Here is a 20,539-nt window from a genome sequence, read left to right as displayed (position 1 = left end):
AATAAAATGTAATTTCTTCACTATGAATTTCCGTAAATTTCCATATTTATAATCTTAGTTTAAATTTTTCAATAAAATTAGTATACACAATTATCGAAATGTCATGATAATAAATATTTTTTTAATAATTGGTGGTTGGCGGGTATTTGGTGGGTATGACGTAAAACTCATCCCCGCCCTACCACCCATGGCGGGTGAAATTTTTGTACCCGTATCCGCCCCATCACCCGCGAAAGTTGTACCCATACCCGCCCCAACTAGGGCGGGTGCGGGGCGGTACTTGCTTATACCCGCCCCGTTGACATCCCTATGTGGGATTATACCACCAGTTCAGTCCGTCTTACTTAAGACCACCTTATTTCAACCGTAATAAGACCTCTCACAAGTGAGAAGAACATGGGTGGTGAGACACCCCCGTATGCTTTCCCACTCACACCCTAAATGGGTTTTTTGTGAGAGAAAATGGTATCCGTCTGATAATTTCAGACGGATATGACGGTCTGAAATAAGAATTTGTGCCACCAATTATATAAATAAATCGATTTATTTTAAATTTTATACTCCGTAATATTTGTGTTGAGTGTGTAACTAATTAATCATGTAGATTTTTTTAATTTATTTTTTTAGATAATTTACTCTCTTTTTTGGCTAAAACGAGCTGATCTGAATTGAATGGAATTGAGTTGAACTGAACTAAACTGAGTGGAGCTTAAGTGAATCGAATGTAACTGAAATGAGAGTTAATTTTGTGAAAAATATAAGCAGAACAGAATAATTGAATTAAATAAAGCTAATCTAAATTAAAATGATCTGAAATTAAGTTAGAAAGAACATGGTTTTAGTGGTATGGCATATCCACTATAGTAGCTTTGTTTTTTTCATGTAAAGAAAATCACATTACCAAATATTAGTATGATTAGATCGAGTATATGACTTCACCGTATCTTTTGTAAATAACCTTACTACTTAAGTTAATTAACATATGCAAAATTATAACTTTGTAGAGCTTTTTCTCAACTAGTATAGAGATGAGGGTTCGGAACATTGCTTTGAACCATGCATACGGTGATAAGAGCACTTTGAGTCGTGGACCAACTTATCGAGTTATAGAATAGGATAAAATGATAACCTCCTTTGAAAAAAAACTCTTAATTTAGAAGTGGTCATCGTTGTTTCAGAATCGAGCTACATAACACTCGTTAGAAAATCGGGTAAGCATCAAATCACCCCTAAAGGTTTGTAGGTATGTGCAAAACGGTTATAATAATTACCCTAAATATAACCTTTTCATGACCAAACTTGCCTAAAAATATTAATCTTTTATATTTAGCTTAAAAAAAACTTAAAAATGTTTAATCTTAATAATAAACAAAATAACTAAAGTTTGGATGCAAATAACCGAATTGCATTATTCTTTGTATTATGCCCCTCAAAACTACAATATCCAAATGAACCAAAAAAAAAAAAAAAAAAAAAAAAAAAAAAAAAACCAACCTTATAAAATCATCATTCATAAACAAACATCCTCATAAAAGTGTTTCTTAAATGCATCCATATGGGCCAATTGCAAGCACAAAGCAACTTTGACCGACCCATCATTTGTAGATCCGGGTAGTATCAAACAATCTCCATCATAATCATGTGTACCCGGACCCATATATACTTCTTTGCCCCACCCGAAATCGAGCCCATATATTGGTAAGGTTAACCAACTAATAACACCAATATTTGGGTTACCATAATATGGTCCATCGACCCCATTATTCAACATACGTCCATGAAGGTCTTGAAAAGGGGTTAGGTCGGGTTGGTTATAGAAAAATTCGATATTGGACCAGACATAGTCATCATCAACTTTATCAAGTGCCTCTCTTATTTTAGCACAAGTGTCGCTTAAGGGTTGGCCCGTGACATCCCCTGCATTAGTCGGGGCCACGACATCTAGAATCGCGTTACCAAAGAATTTGGGTGGTAATGGCGGATGTAGGCGACTTCGGACGTCTATTGAAAACCCTAGGCATGTTGGTTGATTGTCTAGGTGCTTACGCGCCTTGCAAGAAGTTCTCCACACGTGAGCTGCCACGACTTCATATCTGGAGTAAGGTCGATCTTTATGGTTATTAGGTTCGCGGTTGGCTTGTGATTTTAAAGTTTTGACTTGGTCTTTGTCTAGGGGTAGAATTTTCACACCAGTGGGTTTAAGTCGTTCTTCACGGTTATTTTCTTTACCAATAATTAGAGGTGGAGATCTAAGTTCAGAATGTCTGTCATAAGGATTTTGAACCTTTTTCATGCCTTGGGCTCGTAATATGTTGTGATTGATGTAGGGAGCCTCTTGTAGTGTCTCACCTCGAGCAAGCCTGGCCCACTCTCTCATGAAATGAAGTGCACTTTGGCCGTCGGCCACCAAATGTGAGATGGTTACCCCTAAGCAAATGCCACCACATTGAAAAAAAGTAACTTGTCCTATAATCAAAGGCAACTCTTCAAATTTATCATAATTCACAAACGGAAGTAAGTCATGAAATTGATGGGTTTGAGAAGCGAAATCACCTAGATCACTCAATTTGCCATTAGATTCAGCTTCTATGAGTTCGACTCCCATTGAATTGCACACTAGTTCAAGCCTCCCCTTTCCGATCCACTTAACCCGGCCAGCTAATGGGTAAAAATGAACTAGAACATGGCTTAGTGACTCCTTCAAAGTATTCATAATAGACTTTGAAGATGCGATCCAATCTTCAGAAGGTTTGTAAAAGTAGACCGTTGGTATATGGGTGATCATGCCAGTTTGATCCCAATCAGTGAACGGGAATACACCCTCACATGTTGGCTTAGCCGGTTTTATAATACAAGAATTTTTAATCTCCACTGCCATTATTATACCTTTCACCAAGAAAATTGTAGAAATGTGTGTATATTTCAATTAAATTGCTAATACAACACCAATAGAAAATGATCGAAAATTTATTTGGCTAATCTAAAATGATATTGAAGTTAATTTATTTGGCGATTCAGCTTAAAAACGTCTCAAGTACGTGTAATTTGGACAAATAACATTTTATGTAATTTAATTAACATTGCACTTAAATTTATTGAACTATTTATTATTACGAATTATGTTCTATGAACTTATATGTCACAAAATAGGTTACATATTTAATTATCATAAATATCATACGGAGTATAAAACTACTGAGTATATTATTGCGAGATCTATAATTTACTCGTAAATAAATAATTGATGAACTCCTATAAACATGATTTGTTTTGAGCATTTTATGAGATGTAAAAAAAAATGTCAATAAACCTAGTAATAATTAAGATTGGACCAACCTTTTACATTAATATTAATATATTAAATCTTCGAACCAATAATATAATTACAGGAATTATTAAATGAAGTAACAATAATACTAACATGAACCAACTCAGATGAATTGGTCACGTAAAATTTCAGCATTTTCTTCTATTATAAACATCACTAGTCCCACTGACCATGGCGGGCTCGAAAATCTAGTAGGTTGCCTATGTGACGGATCTTGATGTAAACGTTAGGGAGGGTCAAGGCTTAACATCGAGGTTAATTGATACCGTGACGGAAAAAAATTATTGGAGGAGGGATGAGGATATCTATAAATATTATTAAAAGGGTAAACCTTAAAAGCCACGTAGACAATGACACCTCGCATTACTAAACGTCACCTTACATAACCAAAATTCCACGTCACCAGTTATAGAAAGCCACGTCATTATTTATTATATATAAAAAAAAATTGAACCATTAAATGCAAATAGCATAACAAACATTAATTTTGGCTTTTTTAATTTTTAGATAAATTAAACAACCATTAAAAATAAATTCATAATAAATTTAAAAATTTTACGTTTATTATTAGAATATTTCAAGCAACAAATAAATATCACATAATTATAATTTTACACCAGTATAAAATAATAAATAATTTGTAAATATTAAGAGCAAATAAAAACATACTTAACAGTTAACATTAAACACTAATATTTTAATTTTTAAAACTAGAATTGGTTAAACGAAAAATTAAAAATTTACATCACTCTAATTTTAAACTGTTTATATGTGCAACTCCCTCTTAAATCTTATTGAAAATAAACTTGCTCAATTTTGTTAAATTTGATAAATAAATAAATGTATAAATATAATTTATAAATAAAAGACAAGGCAAAATATCCACCTCTTTTAGTTTCGTAAGATAACTCCCTAAACAATTCTCATGTAATGTGAATTTTGTAAAAAAAAAAAAGAAAAAAAAACCTTTTACATTTCATTTCTATTTAGTCTATATTTATGTCTACAATAAATATGTTAATAATGAAAATGAATACTCAAAAGTCATGAAACTTTTCTACATATCTATAAAATCTATAAAATATAATTAAAAAGCTACCCTAAAATGAGAAATAAACGCCATGTAGACAAAGCCACGTAGAATCCAAAAAGCCACCTAGATTAAAATTTAATGTGACGTGGCATATTTAAATGTGATGTTGCATATTTTTAAGGTGACATGGATTATCAATTTATTATTACATGACATTAATTTAAATTATCTATCTATAAATTAAAAATATTCTCTTATTTCTATAATATTAAAGGATATTATCATTATTCTTAAATTAGTTTTGTATATTAAATATATTGTCTTCCAAAATTTATAAAACCCTTAAAAATTTCCATCAAATTTCGTAACTTATAATTAATATTGATATTTTAATTGAAATTTTTGTAATAAAACATGAAAATAAATTTCATAATTTATAATTAAAATTGATATTTTAATTGAAATTTTTGTAATAAAACATGTTAAGGAATTAATTAAACCTCTTCATATTACTAAACACTCACCATTATTAACATTTTCTTATTTAATTCATTGTTTTTAAAATTTTTGTAATAAAACCTGTTAATAAATTAATTAAACATCTTCATATTATTGAACACCCACCATTATTAACATTTTCCTATTTAATTTCTTTTATTTAAACATGGTAATAAATTGATTAAAACTCTTTATAATACTTAACACACACCAAATTAACTAAAAGTTTTTCCTATTTAATTAATTTTTGTAATATAATATTTAATAATTTTATTAAAAGTCCTTATATTACTCAACACCCCTAATTTTTATTTGCATTTTGTCCTATTTAATTCATCTCTTGAGGTCCTCGACAATCAATTATCTAATTTAATAATACCACAAAATAACTTAAAAGTTAAATTAAAATATGAGAATTTATGGTTGTGTAATGACTATAAAACCTACAATACTTATAATAGTTTCTATTCACTTTTATTTATTTAAAATATGACCATTTGTCATGAGTTTCTAAGTTGTGGATTATATTTTATGGTTTAATTTATTTATTTGATTATATTGAGTATTATTGTTGAGTATTATTGTTGTTGTTGTTGTTGTTGTTGTTGTGTCCAATAAAGTATATTTTAATTTGTTATGTTGTTGGTTTTATGAATCGTTTGCTTTATATTTGAATTCATGTTTTTCAGTTGGTTTAATTTAAGTGACTTACATGTGACAATATTTTGATTCGTTTGTCATGTTTCTGCCAGGTTGATGTTTTATCTTTTGTTCAATGTATTTTCTACATAACTTTAGAACCATGAAACGTATATAAATGCAGATAAGGCAAACCATCACGTGGGTAATCTGAAGAGGGAAGAAATACAAAAGGCACGAAACTGAGGTAAAATTAAAGGTAAAAAAACGTAAGGTATAAACTGATAAGTAATGGATGATTGTTGATCTCAAAATAGAAGTCTTATAATATTTCTTTTAATTTGTTATGAAACGTATATTGCGGTGTAATTTTACTATAATACTTTCGTTATCAGTTGATAGATTATACATCTGAGGTAGTACCTCTTATTGTTTATTTTCTGAGTTTTATTTTAAAGTTTTTGAGTTCTGCTTTAGTATAAAGTTTTTGAGCACATTTACTAAAAATTACACTAAAAAAATATAATATTGCTCAAAAACTATATTTATAAATGGTAATATGCCCAGAAAAAATGTGCATATGCTCAAAAACTACAAGGTCTGAGGTACTACCTCAGATGCGTAATCCTTTTTCTCTTTCGTTATCAACCTATTTGAATTTGTATTTTTGTATTCACGAGTATTTACCTCTAACATATATTTTTCTTTTTCATTTTATATGAACTATTATCAAGGCATATAATAAAAGGAAGCGAAAGTGACCCTTCGGGTAAATACTAAATAGTATAATGTCTAAATTCTACTTCGTATGTTTTTTTAAGTTTATTTGTTTTTTTGTCAAAACAGGAATAATACATAAAACTTACTCTCATAATTTCCTAAAAAAAAAAAACTACTCTCATAATTAATGGTAAATAAATAAGTACAAATAATTGAATGAAAAATCTTTAAAATTTCACAATTTACTTTTTGAACCACCGTGACAATAATTAATCATTTTAGTTATGTCATTTCCTCTTCCAATTAAGTTTTCTCCAACTCCCACCTAGGGATGGCAATGGGTCGGGTCTGGGTCGGGTCCAGTAAGACCCGGACCCGAACCCGGACCCCCAACTCTGGACCCGGACCCGACCCAGACCCTATAGGGTCTAAAATTATCAGACCCTTACCCATACCCAATGGGTCCGGGTCCAGGTCGGGTCTACCCGCGGGTCTAGAGTAAATATTGTGTCTTTGTAATTTCAATGGTGTAGTAGGTGTACCAAGTAAATATACTACCAGGGGCTTCAAAACTCCATGTCAGCTTTAGAAATCAAACACAAACAGTGAGATTTCAAAGATTAAAGTCCAAAAATACATGATTAAATTCCAAAAATACATGATTAAACAGTGAGATTTCAAAGATTAAATTCCTTATAAAGATCAGATCTTTTACATTTGTTTTTTTTATTAATCAATTTTTTCGTTCATTCATCATCATCAATTCAATATGAGTTATTTGTTCATGCCCAACTCTTATATCTCCAGTAGTAAGAGAAAGAGGAGCAAAGGGGCCAATAAGGAAAAAGATACATAACCATATGAAAAGAGGAATTTGAGGACCTGAGAATTAAGGAAGATGAAGGAACAATACAGAAAAACGAGAGAAATGTGAGAGGAGATGATGAGTATCTGTATGACAAAAACTACATCCTTGTTGATAGAGCCGACACATTTGGAGGTGAATTAATGGAGATTGATGGAAGGTGACCATTTTAGATGTGGTTTTGGAGGTGAATTAATGGAGATTGATGGAAGGTGAATTTAGGGTTATAAGTTAGAATAGAAAAGAGTAAATAATTGGGTGTGAGAGGAAGTGAGGAACGGCTGTCTTTTGTTAGGTTAAATTTTTTTTTTTTTTAAAAAAAATTATTAGGGTCTAAGGGTCGGGTCCGGGTCCCATAAATCAGATCCTTACCCGGACCCGAAATATTTATCTAAGACCCATACCCGACCCATACCCATTGGGTCTGAAAAAATGAGACCCAGACCCGACCCATTAGGGTCCGACCCTAAGGGTCTGGGTCGGGTCCCCGACCCACTGCCATCCCTACTCCCACCTTTTAGTTGTTTTTCTATAAAATTTACTTTACTTTTTAAAGTGGTTTATGCTTTTTTTTATCATTATAAGATGATCGTTGACCTCAAAATAGAGATCTTATAATATTTCTTTAAATTTGTTATTAAGCGTATATTGTTGTGTAATTTTACTATTGTGTTTTCCCGATCAACCTATTTGAATTTGTATTTTTGTATTCATCAGTATAATCATCTCTTACATATATTTTTCTTTTTCATTTCATATGAACTATTATCAAGGCATGTACTAAAAGGAAGCGAAAGTAAACCTTCAGATAAATATTAAATAGTATGGTTTCTAAATTCTAATCCGGATATTTTTAAGTTTATGTGTTTTTTTTTTCAAAACCGAAATAGATTATTTTATAGTCTTTAATACTATTTTTAATTTTATATAAGATCGTGGACATAAGTATAACAAAAGATGGAGCAAATTCTTGAAATAGTAATAAGAAACTTAAAAAAATTTATTAACCTTTTAGAATTCGAATTTAGGGAATATAGTTTTTTAGATTATTGAGCAATTGAAATGAAAATTTAATTCATAATACATGGAGTAGATACCGACCATACCGTTGAATCGTATCTAATATTTTTCTATCGATATAATATATGTTTTTCGGATGTAATAAAATTTGAAGCATGCACATGGTGATAAGACTTCAAAGATAATTTCTATGGGAGGGTTGATGGAGAGGTCTGAAAATAATTTGGAGATGACTATACTGAGGTATTGAGTTTACAACCATATAAGGCGTCATTGAAAATTTTTCCATACGGAATTTATTATATATGGATGGTTTCAACTTTTAATATTTAAAAACTCACTTTATTATATTGCGGAGTAAACACACGTATATATAATGAGTCGTCTTTGTCAACGTTGTCAAGTTTTTCAAAATTAGTAGCTACCACATTGTCACTTGCAGGATTCGATTTAAAAAAATAAACCAAAGTTGTCAAAGAAATAAGATATTAACTAACTAATTTCAAGACTGTATATTTTTAAATGGATCAACAACTAATTGTTCGAACAAATATTAACAGTACGATAAAAATATCAAAACTAAAACAGATAAATCCGTGAATTTCACGGGTCACAAATCTAGTTACATAATATTAATACCTAAAACCGAAAATCTCAATGGCAAGGCCCTCTATAAATTTCTTGGAACAAATTTTGTCATGTTAAGATACATTTATTTGTAGGGTCTTAGCTATTAATCTATTACTAGTTGAGATCCCGTGCTAAGCACGGTATTTGTGAGAGACATTAGAGAATTTAACAATTATTTAATTTATTTTAACTCCATTTAAAATTTTAGTATAGAATAAAACTTAATATTAATAATGTTTTGTATTAAGAGATAGAAAAAAAAAGGTTCAACACTGTTACTCTATATAAAATTGCTGAAACTATTTTGTGTGTATATGTGTTGTAATAAATATACTTATGTATATATTAAGTAGAAAAAAATTAAAAAATTAACCAATATTTAAATGCTCGCGTTGTATAGAGTAGAAATAGATATTAAATTAAAGTGTGAGAAAAATATATATTATTGGCAATTTTTTCGTTTTAGAAGTAAAAAGAATATATGATGCTCTTATCTTGTAGTAGGTTAGTTGTTGTATGTAATTAATTAGTATTGGCCCAGTTGTAGGTATATAAATGTGTAAATGAAATAGAATTATATGGAATTAAGTAGTTTGACCCAATTATAAATAGAATATAATGAAGCCCACATATGGAATATTCATTTAGGCGGGAAAATATTAGAGTTTTCTTATTCTTTTAGTTTAGCGGGGATGCACATATATAGATAATCATACACTATATTTTTTTTTTTTTTTGCCTTTTCAAACAAAAAAACCAACTAAACATCCAAAATTACAATGTCTAAGAATAATATTTTTCCACATGTAATTTAATTTGTAGGAAACATATAACCAAACAGTGGCGGAACCAAGATTCACATTTAGGAGGCAAAAGAATTTTAGTAAGGGCGAACTAATAATGCTTTTAATGTAAACTCGAAAATATAAAAATTTTAACTATAAAATTTGAAATTTCCAACGTTAAGCAAGGCGAGCGTCTCCACTAACACCCCCTAAATCCACCACCGTTTAATCGAACTCTTGAGCTGGTTTAACCAAAAAGGGCTTGAAAGTCATCAGTAATCCTATGAATTTCACCATATTTAGTACGAAGAAAACCATGTGACTCCCTGCAAGTAAAATGTACCAGTTACTCAATTTGTTAGCATCATGGCATTAATTATCGAGACGGTATCGACTGTATTTATTGCGTAACGACTAAAATCAAGCGACAACGATTCAATTATTCCGAGATTAAGGCAAATATCGTAGAAACTGGAATCAGGTGGCACATGAACTAGCTCATCTTACTCATTGGTCACTAGCAGAGCTGGCCAACAGCACGGGCCAGCCCGACCCGGACAAGCCCGCCCCATCTCGCCACCCCACACGCCGTGCGGCCCGACCCGCTATTGTCCCCTGCACTGGCCCGGGTTCCATTTTCCCAGCCCGGCCTGGCCCGTCCATTTTAGTAAAAATAAAAAATTATGTAAAACTATGCAGAAGTTTAAGTTGTTACCTGGAAGAAAACTAGCATTCTGGCGCGATTGAGCCCAAGAAAGACTGCACATAGTTAGCTTTCGACATCAGCAGAGTATTTTTCATGAACTTGTAAATGTCAGCAGAGTTGGACTGGTACCCGAGTTACATAGAATGTAGTAAATTCGCGTAAATGAGGAAGATACAGAAGACATACACTGTTCCAGCAATGGCAGGTCCAATTGCATTGCAGAGCGACGTGATACTCAGAGCAATTCCGTTAGCTGCTCCTCTTTGTTCTTGACTCTGGTTTAACAATTTAACCGAGAAACCCATTTCAAATTAAAGAGTTCGATGAATGACAATAAAAGCGAGCTACAGAAACACAACTTCGAAAGGAAATATTACCACAGCTCTATTTTGCTGGAGAAACAGTCCTATTGAGATTATACACTGTTGCCAAAATCAGAGGATATAAATCAGAAAATACACGGATTTTGCGAGTCAGGTGTTACTAAGATTAAAATACATACCGAAAACATATTTTGCAGGATAGAAGCGAGATCGATCACTAGCGTGAGAGTTACGCCACGTAAATTAGTAGTGAAAGGGAGACAAGTCAGTAGAAGTATACTAAGAACCTTCACATAGAAAGCAAGAGTATCAGTGTCGAGATCAAAACTCAAACCTAAAGTTTTATCAGTGTCGAGACATTACCGCTCCAGTACGAGTGACTGTCAATGGTCCTAGTGATATTCCTAAGGCCGGATACAGAATTAGGTTACAACTTAACATACCAATCCCTACGATCATTGAGCACCCTTGTTACTAAGATATATTCCGTTTATATATTCGTGGCTGAAAAACAGTCATCAGAAATCAGAAAAATGCTCGGAGTACCTGCTGCTGCAAGAGCTTGGCCAACATTGTCAGTTGAAAAACTCAGTCCGCCTAATGACCGAGGACTCACCGCCCACAATGAGAATACCTCACTATATGCTGTATCATGCATCTGGAAGATACTAAACACGATGATCATCGACATCAAAGGCCAGTTTCTGAGAAGGGTGAGCGAGGAATTGGAGGATTTTGATTCGGTACTTTGCGATTTTTCAACATCATTAAATCCAAGTTTATCCTCTGCAGAATGCGAGTGCAGGGTTTCCTGCAACAACAGTTTACTGATCAGTAGCAGGCAGCATTCAACTACAGCGCGGTAAGGGACACAATACAGAAAACATACTGGCAGCCAAAAGCAGATAACAAACACAAATAAAGCGTAGATTGATATCGCCAAAGATGCTAAGAAGTAAGGGAACCTGCAATCGAGAGAACCATTAACAATTCATCAAATACGGTTAATTACATGATGTAATAGGGCAAGAAGAACTCTAGTTACCTCCCAAAAATCGACTCCTGAGAAAATACATTCGGGAATTTTTCTGCAGGCTGTGGAAATGTAAATTCAAAATTCAAAATACAGTTCAAACAAAATTATGATGCAGAATGACAAAACAGAAGACGAATGCACCTGCGCCAGAAAACCACCAATTGCCGGGCCTATTACCAAACCAATCCCCCAGGCTGACATTATCTGAAACAATACATTAAAGACCATAATAACCAACACAGAGTCGAGTACAAACACATTTTCCAGACATATATTGTACACATACCAACGAGACGCCAAGAGGTTGATGCTCCCTACGACAAACTTCGGTGACATAAGCCTGCCCATTAAAAAAAAGAAGCAAACTTTAGAAAAAGAGTAACTCTCCTGTGAGACGGTCTTATACTGTCATAATACGACAGTAAGCTGTAAGCATTACCCTCATTGGTCCAATGACTCCATTGCAAGCTCCAAGCAGGAATCTTGAAGTAATTGCCATCCAGTAGCTCTTGCTCAGACCAAATGTTGCATTGAATATAAGTCTGAAAGCCGATATAAACGAATGTATATATACCATCAGATAATGACAGATACTGAATTATGTGAATCGAACTGATCCAATGTCGATTCCAAGGTGAAGGGCAGATCAAATGTAAGAAACTTACACTGCCATTGTGCCTATTATCATGACAGGCTTTCGACCATAGCGATCAGCCACGATTCCCCAGAGAAGTGAAGTTAAAAACCTCCCAACCAGGAGTGAACACCCTTTAGCATAAGAAAAATGTATCAGCTTCTGTAAAATGGATTGCTAAATGCTACTCACTAGACTTGCAACTAGACCTGGCAAAATCAACCTAACCCGAAAAGGTTGACCCGAGACCCGAAATTGACCCGAACTGCCACACCCGAATGACACCTGAAGCCCGAATTGACCCGTCCCGACCCGAAAATGACCCGAGTTTTCATGGACCCATATCAGACCCGACCCAAAATGCCCGACCCGAAACCACTCTACCCGAAAATGACCCGACAAAATATAACTCTAATTGACCCCACAAGACTTCAAATGCCGTTTTCTCTCTTACTCATTGACACGAAAATAACCCGACCCGCTTGACCTGAAACAGACCCGGCCAACAAACCCGAAACAGGCCCGGAATCCAAAATGACCCGGCCCGACCCGAGCTAACCCGAAAATTTGAGAAACCCGAAATGGCCCGACCCGTTAACCCGATTTGCCAGGTCTACTTGCAACTATGCAAGAAAGTCACTCGGGAGTGGGGACTCGGGTCAGGTACATAAAATGGTTTCCTAATGAAAAAGGTCACAATCTACGACAAAATGGGTACACTACCAAATTCTGAGCCATGATCAACAATAAAAAGGGTTACGGAAAATACACACAAGAGTACGGATATAATTATCCTCTCAAGAGCTTAATGAGAGACCGCCTCTCACAAGTCTTTGTGCTGAACTTATTATCAAATGGTCTAGTACAAGAATTTGGAGTAGAAAGAAGGATAACTCTTCTTACCAATAAAGCCTGCATAGAAACTAATATCTTCTTCTCGTTTTGCAATATGGAAATCCCTAATCTAATTAAACATGCGCATACAATAATTAGATCCATAAACCAAGAAAATTATAGTAGGGATTAAAAAGATGCATATGAATTTTTTTAGGATTGAATGAGGCACAAGACCAGTACGTTAAAGTAAGTAGACTATACAATCAGTTGTACACTTGTACTGATTGTATATAATAAAACTCGAGTTTAATAATCTGTATATTTGAGCTTAGACCTACAGATTATGAGCTAATTTATTTGAAGATACGAGCTGTCGAGCTCCATCATAAAAAACACTGAACTTAAAAAAATATAGTGAAACTCAAAAATAATATATATGAGCTCAAATAGATTTTAATTGTTGACATGAAAAAATTTAAATATAAATTATAAATTATAAAAGCTCGAAAAAAATGCATTTGAATTTTTTTTTGTGTCGAATGAGGCATAAGATCAATAGTTATATAGGGGAGGGGCATTTGAACCCGTGACCTATTGTCACGATATCTCCATCTTAACCACTAAGTTAAGACCTCTTCGATAAAGATGAATGTGAGTTAAAATGCGTCGTTGATGATATTGGCTTGGAAAGGAAAATGTACGTACCATGAAATAGAGGAAGGGAAAGATGGATGATGTTGACAAAGCTGTGATAATCATAAACCAAAAGAAAATTTTCAGACTTAATTAAAATGCGGAAGTTAGATTATAGTGAAAATTGTTAATAACCACCTAGTATTTACCATATTTTTCAAATTACCACCTTGTATTTCATTTATTACAAATAACCACCTATATTAACTCACACCGTATTTCAATACCCGTCACATTTATAATTATTTCCCGACTCGATTACTAATTAAACTTGCAAATTACCTTAACTAACCCCCAATGCTCTCCGTAAACCCCAATTACATATTTCAAGTTTCAACCATTTCAATTCAAATTAGTGAATGTATATCCAACTCACATTGAAATACACTGCCTCACTCCTTCCTGTCTTCATCTTCTTCCTCAGATTAGCTGTCTTTTATCTTCTGTTCATCTTCTTCTCAACCAAGATAAGAAATTGCTTTTTAATTTCTGAATTAATTTCGGGGTTACTATTAGATTCATTGATTATGGTTCATTTTCTGGGTTAATTTAGGGCTTGATTATTTGATTGTAAAAGGCCTAGTTTGTTCGAAGGTTATGATTCAATTAGTATTTATTGTCAAAATTTGGTCTAAAGTTGACGCCTTTAGATGATGGCAATTGGCAAGTCCAAATTTCTGGGTTAATTTGATGATTATTATTTTATTTTATTGTCTTTTGTCCATCATTTAGATCCAATTTCATAAAATGGAGGTCAGCTTACGTCTTTAGATGTTGGCAAGTGCTGGTGTGACTTTCCAAGTAGACTTGAAGGCGATGAATAAGCAATTGGCTGAGGAGATGGCTTTGATGAAGAAAAGTTAAGAACAAGTTAAATGGATTTTAATAGCTTGTTGTACCCTTGTTTGTGGGATTTTTGTTTATATATCGGCAAAACGATATTGTAATGCCATTTACAAATGCATTTTGAGATGTACTAAGTAATAGATTGAATTGGTGTAATCACTAGAACTTGTATGATGAATTTGCAGTTGTTAGTTGCAGTAGTTATTTAGTGTTGATTAGTTCTGGTGATTAGCTTAAACAAAGAAGAAGATGTACGGTGGAATAGTGATGAGTCATGTTCTTCAATTTTGGAGGTTTTGATTTCTAATCAGGTAAGTTGCTATTATAAGGTAGTGAATGGTTTACATCTAAAAAGTGTTTATATGAATAATTTGTAAGGGTAGTTAAGATAATTTGTAACTTTAATTAGTAATCGAGTCGGGAAATAAGTAAAAACGTGACGGGTATTGAAATAAGGTGTGAGTTGGGATATATACACTATAATAATATAGGTGGTTATTTGTAATAAATAAAATACAAGGTGGTAATTTGAAAAATACGGTAAATACTAGGTGGTTATTAACAATTTTCACTAGATTATAATAAGAAAATCAATTATACTCCCTCCCAGTCACTATAATGTTCCCTCTTTCCCAAAACGGATTATTCAAGTAATTTTCCCCTTTCTATTTTTAGAAACTTTTACTCTTATTTTATTCATTTCTCTCTCCTATCACCAAACCCCACACAACTCTTTTACTCTTATTTTATTACTTTCCTTTATGTTTTGGCCCCACAATTCTTTATTTAACTACTAATAATTCATCCCTCTCTCCTACCACCAACCCCACACAACTCTTTTACTAATATTTTAATACTTTTCCTTAAGTATCGTGCCCATATCAAAGGGGAACATTATAACGACTGGGAGGGAGTATATGTAAATCCAAAATATTCCTATGACCCTGTTTGGTAAACAGCGTATTAATTTTAGCATAAGTAGATTATAAATGGCAGATTTTATCAGAAGGTTTGACTAGCATATTATAATTAGCAGAATTAATTTGAGTGTTTGGTAATTGGCAGATTACGATTATTAGATTGTTAATTTTCTTTGTAAAATAGAGAAAAATTTCCTATTTTACAATATGCTAACCAATATGCTGGGGTAAACGGCATATTGTAAAACAGCATATTCAATATGTTGTTTACCAAACACTAAAATTAGCATATTGATTGGTCAAACATGCTAAAACCCTTGAATATGCTAAAAATTGGTCAATATGCCGTTTACCAAACAGCGCATAGTCTAGCACACATTCACAAGGTGGCAAACTTAAATTAAACAAGCTCTTACATAAAAACAAACTCTTAAAAATCGTTAAAGAAACCTGTTTTACACAAATTCTTATGTAAGACGGCCTCACATAAGAACTGGTATAACGCAAAGTTTAAGTATCTCTTACTTTTCTATTACAGTTTTTTCTAAAATATAGTCTTTGAACACATGTTAAGAAAACCCAATTTTATCATTTGTACATAAATAACCAGAAAACTTGACAAGCAAAATTCAATTTTAGGATTATCTTTTAGCAATTTAAAGCTATTAAGTAGAATTAAAGTTCTTGTCTAAATAAAGCTGATTGAAACTGAAAGTAGTAATTCAATTATTTTTTCGACACGCAAAATTATGATGAAAATTTGGGCAAATTTTGAAGCTCCTCCGTGCAATCGTCTTCGCTCTATCCTTCGTGAACATGTTCTTTGTGGTTTTATTCCTCTTGTAATAGCTAATTATTATTTTTATTCTTTGGGGGTTTTCTCACTACTGTACAAAATTCACATCTGAATTAAAAAAGTTATACCAAAATAAGTACGGGCTACTATATATTTGTTTGCTTAATCGAGAGGGGATGAAAATTATCATCAAAATTAAGTTAATAAAAATTAACAATTCACGTCAATTGTATAAAAGTTATTTGGTTGGTACAAAGTCATTTTAATTTATGTGGAGCTCTTATTTACCTGGGTAGTTAAGGGAAGCGACTTGCACTTCTTAAATTTCTATTTAAATGAACCGGTGAATTACTCAATGTGACAATGAAACATGACTTCATTTATAAACTAAAATTTTCTAGTTAATATGAATTTAAAAGATAGCCAAACAAACCTTAATAATGTCACTAGCCAAACTAGACTAATTAAAAAGGTAAAAAATGTGCCACTAATTCTTGATTTAAATTTTGGACATTATACCATATATTAATGGAAGATCAAATACATTATAATATAGATTAAATGTTACATTGAAATTTAGCTTAAATCTCAATGTAACATTATAATATACATCTATGGAAGGCCCAAAAAAAAAAAAAAAAAAAAAAAAAAAAAAAAGCTCATAATCAAAGCAAATGTCTATCTTAAGTCCTCAACAAAGTGTCAAAGTTGGATAAAAGTTCAAGAAAGATGCAAAGTACAAAATTCACATTTAAATTTAAAAATTATTTTCATGTTATCATTTTACAAAGTTATATTCTTCGTATGATAATTATATCACAGTAATTGAAATGAAAGGGTGTAACCAATACAATTTCTTTCCGTAAGGTTTTCTTTTTTTATTCAAAATGAAATGTCTTGTTATAAAGTACATACGACCAGAGTGAAGTATCGAACTAATTTAACACAGAATACATACCTGAAGAAAGGGTAATAATCCATATGAAAAAGAAGTGAAGCCATGGAATATTAGGATTTTCTGCTTTTCTTCTATCAACTTTGCAACCTGGACAATTCTCATGATAGTATACTTGTTTCACCAACAGTGCCTCCATATTGTCAGCCATTGTAATCCTATAAAAATTTAACCTTGACAAAGCCTTAATTTTGTGTTTAATTATATAGTTCCACCTTTTTCCTTTATTATGCATGGTATATGGTATATGATCAATTTGATTATTTTCCATTTTTAATCATGTTACTATTTATTAACTACAAAATAAATATGAGTGGACAATGTTATAATTTACACGTTTGGCTTATTATTATTATTATTTGTTTTGGCGAGAAGAAAAAAAAAAGATTCAATTACATAAAGTGTGACTTAGGCATGTTGTTTTGGACTTAATTTCAGTTCATTTCAGTTCACCTTTATTCAGTTCAGCTTCATTCAGTTCAGTTCAACTTTTTTTTTTATAAATTAACTCTTACTTTAGTTCAATTCAGTTCAGTTCAGAGAATTTCAGTCCAAAAGAACAGAGCTTTATTGTTACGCGTTACGCGGTTTCGGTATATAGTTTATGTATGTACATTGTTGCATAATTTTAATACAATTTCATTTCATTGTAAGTAAGGCCTTTCAAAATTCAAGTCCAACTTAAACATGATCACACCGATTTCTATCCAGTCTAGTCTTTGGATCTTAATTTTTCGCGGATATGATATCCAGTTCAGTTCAAACAATAGTCTCTTAAAATTTATAGATCCTTAATTTAAGAAAGTTATAAACGCGAAATAAAACTACAACCACTCATATTTCCAGCTAGTAGTCAGATGAATTAGTGCTAAAGAGATCTTTTTGCATTTTTTTTTCTCATGTTTGTAAAAATATTAACAAATACGTATTTGAAACGTGCAATTTCCTTTCATGCCCCAACACATGCACGGTTACATAGTGGAGTTCAAATGTGTAAAATATCCTTTTGTGCCCCAAGGACAAAGGACATTATTAGCTCAACTTTTGTTTTAACACGGTTAAGGTTTTGGTTGAGATGATTTATTTATCTGATATCAGAGTCAATGTGACTAAAGATCACGGGTTCAAATCCAGTGGCGTATCTAGGAATTGGATGATAGGGGTGCGAAATTTAAATGTACCCCGAGTCATTAAGTTTAGGCCAAACGAAAATATTTACACAAGTTTCAGAATAAGAAGACGGGTATCGTATCGTGAGACTCTCCTTTTTAATAAAATACCATCCATTTATCGATAATTTGCTTACAAGTGGATTGACTACTATAAGACCGTCGTCTTACATATACTGAAATACGATACATTTATGTACAAAGTATTACGTTAACATAAATTTGGAAATTAGATTATAATTAGTTGCATTTCTGTATATTTAAGGTGGTGCATTATGGGGAATGTTACCTCACCAGAAAAAAATTTTGGGGAATGTTAAATGTAGCACTTGGGAGAAATAAATGCATTTAATTTTATTGAATATATGGAGCTTAATAAATTGTAAAAAAATTAAAACTCAAAGGGTCTGGATGGGGGATTGAGCCTGGGACCTCTAGATCTCAATAATTGCACTTTACCATTGAGCCACTGGAACTCATATACATTAATACTGAACTAAATTTTACATATATTAGGGGATGCAGCTGCAGCCACTGCATCCCCCGTAACGACGCCACTGTTCAAATCCTGGTAGTCTTTAATAACTCACGAAGTGGAATTTCAGCACATGGTTTGGAAGAGCTTGTGCACTAACCACTCTTCAAACCCAATGGACATTCAAATGAGAGGGCGTAATAGAAATAAATATAATAGTTGTGCCTCAACCATAATCTTAAGGTTTTGGCTAAGATGCATGATTCATCTATCAATCGTCTTAATTTAAGACAATTTTCACCCGATTAAAATAAAAGGAAAATAAAAGGAGATTGTAAAATATCTTAACTTTTGAGCTAAAGAACTAGTTTTTACACCCGTGCATAATGCACGGATTCAAACGGAGATTACCATTTCTGAAGGGTGAGATGTCGCTACTTAGTAAGAATATAGATGATGTTTAAGTCCAGAAAAAGTGGTATATCTTGAACTTGTTTTCCAATTTTCTAGTTACTGCTTGAATGCTTAGATCATATACATGAATTGAATATTCAAAATAAATATTTGTTGTCTTATTTCTCTTTCTCAATAAAAATTACTATTTTCTCAAGTTTTTACTTGTGTTCCAATTACCATCTTAATTTCACAGATTCATTTGCCTTGTGAAGAATAGTAATGGTTGGAAAAGAAAGATGTGCTTAATTACAAGGTGAATATATGAAAAAAAAATTATACAATTATGTTAAAACTTATGAATACCAAATTATCAACTGTGCTTTCATAAAGTACTAATATTATTTCATGAGATCCTTGTATTATAAATTTGGTTTAATAATGTTATTTAATTTATTACAAATTTTAAATTGTAATAAACAAAGAGAAATGTAGTAAAATATGCAATTGTAACTCATATAATTTGGCAACCAAACTATCTTTTTTTGTTTGTATGTTCATGAAAATTATTTTTTTTTTCTTATTTTTTCTATTTACAACCAACATCCTTAATATCAAAGATTTATAATAATTGTGTGTTTGAAAATTTGAGAATTTAAGTTGGGATAATACTATAATAGAGAGAAACTAATCATGAAAGGGTTAAAATTTCAAAAATTCATACGGTATGGAACTGGCCTAATTTAGTAATCAAATGCATTACAAAGGTTTGTCCACTGACAAGATATGAAAAAAGTTATAGAAACAAACAACATCAATTAAGCATTAAAATCTACCATACTTTTATAGTCACTTTTTTTTATATCTATAAAAGATAAAACATATAAATATCACAAAATTAAGTTTACTACAAATCTGGCCTTGATGAAAATTTAATTACCAATTTATGTTTCAAAACTTCATTAAAAGTACAAATACTTTAATTTAAATGTAAGGCATTGTTTATAAAAATGAATATTTTAGATTAGTGTACCATAAAACTTTAACAGATCAGATGTGTTAGATTGAAAGTCATGAATAAAGGAATGAGAGTTACAAGAGCATAAACCATCACCTAAATTAATTATTGACATAATAACAAAATGCCTTCAATATATGTAGTTATTTGTTATCACACTTTGAAAAATTGTTACATGCACTTTCGCTTTTGTTAAAATGCAATGTAAGAATGTAAGAAT

At 32.0% G+C, this 20,539-nt stretch overlaps 2 protein-coding genes across 3 annotated transcripts; both read right to left on the bottom strand.

Moving 5' to 3' along the window:
• Window positions 1-1,510: 1,510 nt before the first annotated feature.
• On the bottom strand, window positions 1,511-2,878 carry LOC141627674 (spermidine hydroxycinnamoyl transferase-like). The gene has a single exon (XM_074440903.1). It carries the CDS (start codon window positions 2,876-2,878, stop codon window positions 1,511-1,513), a length of 1,368 nt encoding a protein of 455 aa, XP_074297004.1.
• Window positions 2,879-9,574: 6,696 nt separating this feature from the next.
• On the bottom strand, window positions 9,575-13,840 carry LOC141627967 (protein ZINC INDUCED FACILITATOR-LIKE 1-like). 2 transcript variants are annotated; one of them, XM_074441169.1, is made up of 15 exons: window positions 13,760-13,840; window positions 13,121-13,181; window positions 12,249-12,351; window positions 12,023-12,125; window positions 11,870-11,923; window positions 11,725-11,787; window positions 11,593-11,642; window positions 11,437-11,512; window positions 11,094-11,358; window positions 10,911-10,996; window positions 10,727-10,834; window positions 10,602-10,646; window positions 10,411-10,499; window positions 10,234-10,277; window positions 9,575-9,844 (listed from the first exon to the last, which is right to left on the bottom strand). In XM_074441169.1, the coding sequence occupies exons 1-15, from the start codon at window positions 13,811-13,813 to the stop codon at window positions 9,744-9,746; spliced, it is 1,302 nt and encodes a 433-aa protein (XP_074297270.1). In that variant the 5' UTR covers window positions 13,814-13,840; the 3' UTR covers window positions 9,575-9,743. The 2 variants fall into 2 exon arrangements, with proteins under 2 accessions (XP_074297270.1, XP_074297265.1); XM_074441164.1 differs by having other exon boundaries at window positions 9,579-9,844; window positions 11,094-11,512.
• Between the last annotated feature and the right edge of the window lie 6,699 nt (window positions 13,841-20,539).

The sequence above is a fragment of the Silene latifolia genome, chromosome 2, assembly GCF_048544455.1.
Source record: "Silene latifolia isolate original U9 population chromosome 2, ASM4854445v1, whole genome shotgun sequence".
Classification (NCBI taxonomy): Eukaryota; Viridiplantae; Streptophyta; class Magnoliopsida; order Caryophyllales; family Caryophyllaceae; genus Silene; species Silene latifolia.
The sequence above is the reverse complement of the archived record's forward strand: the minus strand, read 5'-3'. Positions and strand labels throughout refer to the sequence as shown.

Bases quoted from the DNA above. Each gene is read 5' to 3' on its own strand.
- LOC141627674 (XM_074440903.1), bottom strand. From the start codon at position 2,878: ATGGCAGTGGAGATTAAAAATTCTTGTATTATAAAACCGGCTAAGCCA.
- LOC141627967 (XM_074441164.1), bottom strand. From the start codon at position 13,813: ATGATTATCACAGCTTTGTCAACATCATCCATCTTTCCCTTCCTCTAT. The intron at 11,513-11,592 runs GTAACTAGAGTT...TCTCGATTGCAG, and splicing joins CAGGAGTCGATTTTTGGGAG to GTTCCCTTACTTCTTAGCAT. The intron at 10,997-11,093 runs GTACTCCGAGCA...CAATGATCGTAG, and splicing joins CCAAGCTCTTGCAGCAGCAG to GGATTGGTATGTTAAGTTGT.